This window comes from Aplysia californica, unplaced genomic scaffold (genome assembly GCF_000002075.1).
Source record: "Aplysia californica isolate F4 #8 unplaced genomic scaffold, AplCal3.0 scaffold00642, whole genome shotgun sequence".
Lineage (NCBI taxonomy): Eukaryota > Metazoa > Mollusca > Gastropoda > Aplysiida > Aplysiidae > Aplysia > Aplysia californica.
The window spans coordinates 298,923-304,486 of record NW_004797912.1 but is presented as its reverse complement, the minus strand read 5'-3'; the positions used below and the strand labels follow the sequence as shown (position 1 = coordinate 304,486).

The following is a 5,564-nucleotide window of genomic DNA, read 5'->3' as shown; positions in this document are numbered from 1 at the left end:
ACACACACACACACACACACACACACACACACACACACACACACACACACATACACACACACACACACACACCTACATGCACACTACATGACTCACCTGCTGGTTGAGGGAATGTATGGTGTCCTCATTGATGTCGTTACTGGCCACAATGGTCAAGCGTTCGAACCACGGCAAAGAGTAACTGTGGGCCAAGAAGACATCTTATGCTTACTTCTACTATTCCCCAGCTCATGGGTTTGGGTTCATATAGGATCCTGTTTAGCTTTAGCAGTAAAGAGTTTTATGGCACTTGCAACACAATAAGGTCATATAAGTGCCGAAGATTAGAGGTGTTACAAGAGAGTAACAACAAAAATAAAAAAGGAGGAGAGATAAAGACGATAGTTGTTTAATAGGAAAGAAGGAGCAAACCACACCAGAGCACCCGCCAACCATTCACAGATCCTGTTTGAACCATAGTGAGATAGTGACCAATTCGTTCTGTTTAGGTAAGATATTTACAGCATTTGCAAAACAAATAGGTCATATAAATGTCAAGGCCAAGGATTAGAGGTGTTGATAGAGAGTAACAAACAAAGAAAGGAAAAAAGAAGGAGAGTTTGGAATGACAGATATCCGATTGGAAAGAAGGAGCAAACCAACCACACCAAAACACCTGCTAACCATCCACAGTGGGCATTTAACATAAGACGAGAACTGTTACAGAAAAAAAATAAGCCAGCTTTGGATAGGTACATGTGTCTTCAATCAGTCTTTTCGCTTTGTTTGGATATGAGACACATATCAAGACAATAATGAGCGTTCAGGGAAGATGATAACAAAGTAAAAAGACAACAGCTTTCCATGAAGGCAAGAAGAATAAGTAAAAAGACAACAGCTTTCCATGAAGGCAAGAGGAATAAAGAAAAAGACAACAGCTTTCCATGAAGGCAGGAAGAATAAGTAAAAAGACAACAGCTTTCCATGAAGGCAGGAAGAATAAGTAAAAAGACAACAGCTTTCCATGAAGGCAAGAGGAATAAAGAAAAAGACAACAGCTTTCCATGAAGGCAAGAGGAATGACTGAGGAGTTGTTTCTCTGTGACATTTGAGTAAAGAATAACACATTTTCACGAGAATGAGTAATTATAATTAGTGCAGAGAAAAAGGGAGATAGACAGAAAAAAACAGAAAGAGAGATAGGATCTTGATAAACATTCAGCCAGATGTGTTTTCAGACACTGTATAACAGTACTCAGTATTGTGTATATTCAGACACAAACAACAGAAACAAGACTACAAGTAGCCTCCAACCATAATCAGCTAAAGAAAGACATGAGGAAGAGAGGATACAAAACACAAGATAAAAAAAAGACACCAGACAAAGATAAGAAACAAACACAAAAGACAGACAAACAACTGATAGAAAGAAAAAAGACAAACATACAATCATGAATTAAACAAAAATAAATGAGAGAAAGATAGGAGACAAAGACACAATAAAAAGAAACTAGACAGACACAACGTTGAAATAAAGGGAAAAAAAAACAACTAAGAGAAAGACAGTAGACACGGACACACAAACAAACAGACACACACACACACACACACACACACACACACACACACACACACACACACACACACACACATACACACACACACACTCAAATGTGTGGCAGCATGGTGAAATCAGGCGCTCATCAATATAATGAAATTGAAGAAACTGGCATTTTCACGCCAGTTTAGCTTCTTTTTTTTTTTGCTTGTTTGGCTCAACATCTTTTACTTTTATGTCAATTAAAGAAATTTTCTGCATGGATTTTACAGAAAAATATTGATCAAAGGTAGGCCTACAAAAAAAAGTAAGTTTTCAGTTACCATGGGCTCTCCAGCTATCAAAATAACCAAACTTTGGCTGCCACTTTCTCGCTAGTTCAACATCTGAAACAAGGTGACTTCCACCTCCTTCAACGGTGGATATCTCAACTTCTATTCAAGATAAATAGTTCTTGTAAGAGTTTTACGGCACTTGCAACACAATAAGTCATATAAGTGCCGAAGATTAGAGGTGTTACAAGAGGGTAACAAACATTAAAAAGATGGAGGGGAGATAGGGACGATAGATTTTTTATAGGAAAGAAGGAGCAAACCACACCAGAGCACCACCAACCACCCACATTCAAGATACACGGGTATTTTTTTTCCATTGAAAGCAAGACAAATGAACAAGCTTTAACATGCTACCAATATCTCCACATGCCCAACATTGACAAACGCCTGATTCCACCGCGTCGTGACACAAAAAGAAAGAGGGAGAGACGATGGTGGTACTACTCACTGAGCGGCAATCTGCACAAACTTGGCCCTGACCACGTTGGACTGGTAGGACAGGTCACCACTGTCCAGCCGGATACCCAGCGCCTTGTAGCCAAGGTCGTTTAAGGCCATAGCCACAGTGCAGAAGTTGGGCAGGCCGCTCCTGGGGAGGGACACACAGGTTTTCAGGTTACACACAATGAGTGGTTTTATTATTTTTACTCATTTATTTTTTATTAGTGTTTTACGGCGCTTGCAACTGCATAAAGTCACACGAGCACTGTCAAAAAGTTGTTCAGTTTGGTTTTTGCTTTGGTAAGTGTTTTAAGGCACTCGCAAAGTAACTGCATAAGGTCATATGAGCACCTGGGATTCATTAAACATTTTCAGTTCGGTGATATTTAATCTGAAACTTTGCCAGGGAGGCGGCCGAAACCTACTCTTATCGATTCTGGACCACCAAGGAATCTTTCGCGTTTGCAACTTGCACATGGGACCTCCGACATTTTTCACCCTTATCCAAGAAGGCTAGGTGTTAGATCTTACCTACCCTAAGATCAGGGGTGTGGCTCAGAGACAGCAGTAAGAAGGAACCAAAGAGTAGCAGTAGAAAGGCTGCAGAAAGAATCTTGAGTCCAGAGGAGGGGCAAAAAAGAGGAGAGGAAAGCAGAAGACGGAACATGGTTAGAGAGCTGGAAAGGAGGTGAAAGGGAAACCTTTTTAGAGAAGAAAATTTTCCGTCGCTGTCAGGTCTCGAAACCAAGATCTATTGAATGAAAGGCCAACACTGTAACCTCTAGACCACGAGACACCCCCCCCCCCCCCCCCACCAACCCTTGTGGTTTACTTTAGTTTTAGTAAGAGTCATACTGTAATTGCAACACAGATAGGTCATAGTATAAGTGTCCAAGATTAGAGATGTTACTAGAGAGAAACATATTCAAAGAAATAAGGAGTAGAAAAGATAAGGGCTACATATGTTCGATAGGAAAGAAGGAGCAGAAACGATAGGGGCGATAAAATGTTTGATAGGAAAGAAGGAGCAGAAAAGATAAGGGCAACAGATGTTTAAAAGAAAAAAAAGGAGAAAACCACTCAAGGGCACTTGTCGTCAACCACCCACAAGTGGTTTCCATGAATGATAAAACTATCGTTTGAGATTAAAAGGGTTCTATCTGCATTTTAGGTACGTATGAGATACATGTACGGGATGTCAAAGTTTGCGAATCTTAAGTGCAATTGCAGATAAAACCTTTTCCATGTTGATATTGTAGCATTGGTGGCAAAGTGGTTCGGCTCTCAGACTCGCAACCGTAAGGTCAGGAGTTCGAATCCCGTCGCGGCCAAACATTGTGACCTTGGGAAAGGCATTTAACACAAATTTTCCTCAGTTCACCCAGCTATAGACAGTGAAAGATCTTGCCAGTTTGTTAGTGTTTGAGCACTTAATCAGCTGCTTGCACTGTATGTTTCCCTGGAAACTGAGAAAGTTTCTGAATGTTCTATGGTCTGCTGGAGTAATAATATAGTATAAAACACATAGAGTTTGCTGTTGAGAGGGGATATGCCCTATAATACAAATGCTATTTATTATCATTATAATTATAATAATAATAATAATTATTATTATTATTATCATTATTATTATTAATCATTGTTATTACTATTAGTATCATTATGGGTTTTTTCTCTGAGCAAAAAAGTAGTCAGTTCAAAGCATTCCTTTAGTCTGCTGCTGATCAGATTTGTGTCCACTATATCCTAAAAGGGTTAAAGAGTTTTTTTAATTGTTTTTTTTAGAGGTTTTACGGCGCTCGCAACTACATAAGGTGATATGAGCGCCAGAAGATAAGAGGTGTTCTAAGAGAGTAACAAACATGAAAAAGAAGAAGGGGATATAAGGACGTTTCATAGGAAAGAAGAAAACAAACCACACCATAGCGCCCGCCAACCACCCACTTTTTTTTTTGGAGCTTTAGTAAGTCGTATTGCACTTGCAACACACAAACTGGTCATAGAAATGTTGAGGATTACACGTGTTGCTAGAGAGTAACATAGAAAGAAAAGAAGAAGGAGATATAAGGACACCATTTGAATTATTTTGGAGGCAGGCTGTTTGAATTGAACTCATATTCGTGTGAAATGTCGAAGAGCCAAACCACAACACTATAAAAGATTCTGCTCCACAGTGGGTGAATGATTGCACTGGTGTGGTATGCTCCTTCGTTCATATCAAACATCTATCACCGTCCATGCTCCATCGTATGCTCCTTCGTTCATATCAAACATCTATCACCGTCCATATCTCTCCCCCGTCTTTCTTTTTGTATGTCACTCACTATAGTGACACTTCTAATCTTCGGCATAGATATAACCTGATTGTGTTGCAAGTGCCATAAAAGTGTGGTAAGAGAGGTATCAAGAGAGACAAAGTGAAAAAGACAGGCAGACAGACAGTGTTTTACGGCCCTTTCAACAAAATAAGGTCATATAAGTGCCGAAGATTAGAGGTGTTACAAGAGTGTAACAAACACCAAAAAAAAGGAGGAGGGGAGATAAAAACGATAGATATTTGATAGGAAAGAAGAAGCAAACCACACCAGAACACACGCCAACCACCCACTCACACAGACAGACAGACAGACAGACAGACAGACAGACAGACAAACAGACAGACAGACAGACAGACAGACAGACAGACAGACAGACAGACAGACAGTGCGGAAATGTATCTTTTGTCACCCCCAGCCACAGAATGTAGGTCCATTGAGAGGCGTACTGCTATGACCCTGCATGTCAAGGCCAACCCGGACTGAGTGGGACACGTACTGCACAACATTCCAGCGGCACGAACAGACAGACAGGGGACACTTGTACGCGGTTTGTTTAGTTTTAGTAGAGGTTTTACGGCGCTCGCAACTGCATAAGGTCATATGAGCGCCAGAAGATTAGTGGTGTTACAAGAGAGTAACAAACATAAAAAAGAAGAAGGGGAGATAAGGACGATAGATGTTTAATAGGAAAGAAGAAGCAAACCACACGACCAGAGCACCGTGTTGTTTGTTTGTTGTTGTTTTTAAAGTAAGAGTTTCATGGCACTTACAACACAATAAGGTCATATAAGTGCCGAAGATTAGAGGTGTTATAAGAGAAAGAGAGTAACAAACGTCAAAAAGAAGGAGGAGAGATCAGGACAATAGATGTTTGATAGGAAAGAGGGAGCGAACCACACCAGAGCACCTGCCAACCACTTACACACTTTTTTT

General features: G+C 40.3%; 1 protein-coding gene across 1 annotated transcript in view; it reads right to left on the bottom strand.

The window, feature by feature from the left end:
* The window catches only part of LOC101853967 (nicotinate phosphoribosyltransferase), a gene marked incomplete in the record, with an annotated part of 42,629 nt that overhangs the window by 14,547 nt on the left and 22,518 nt on the right, over positions 1 to 5,564 (bottom strand). Inside the window, 2 exon segments of the mRNA XM_035972291.1 lie at positions 97 to 181; positions 2,321 to 2,461. Of these exon segments, the coding sequence (XP_035828184.1) occupies positions 97 to 181; positions 2,321 to 2,461 (226 nt within the window).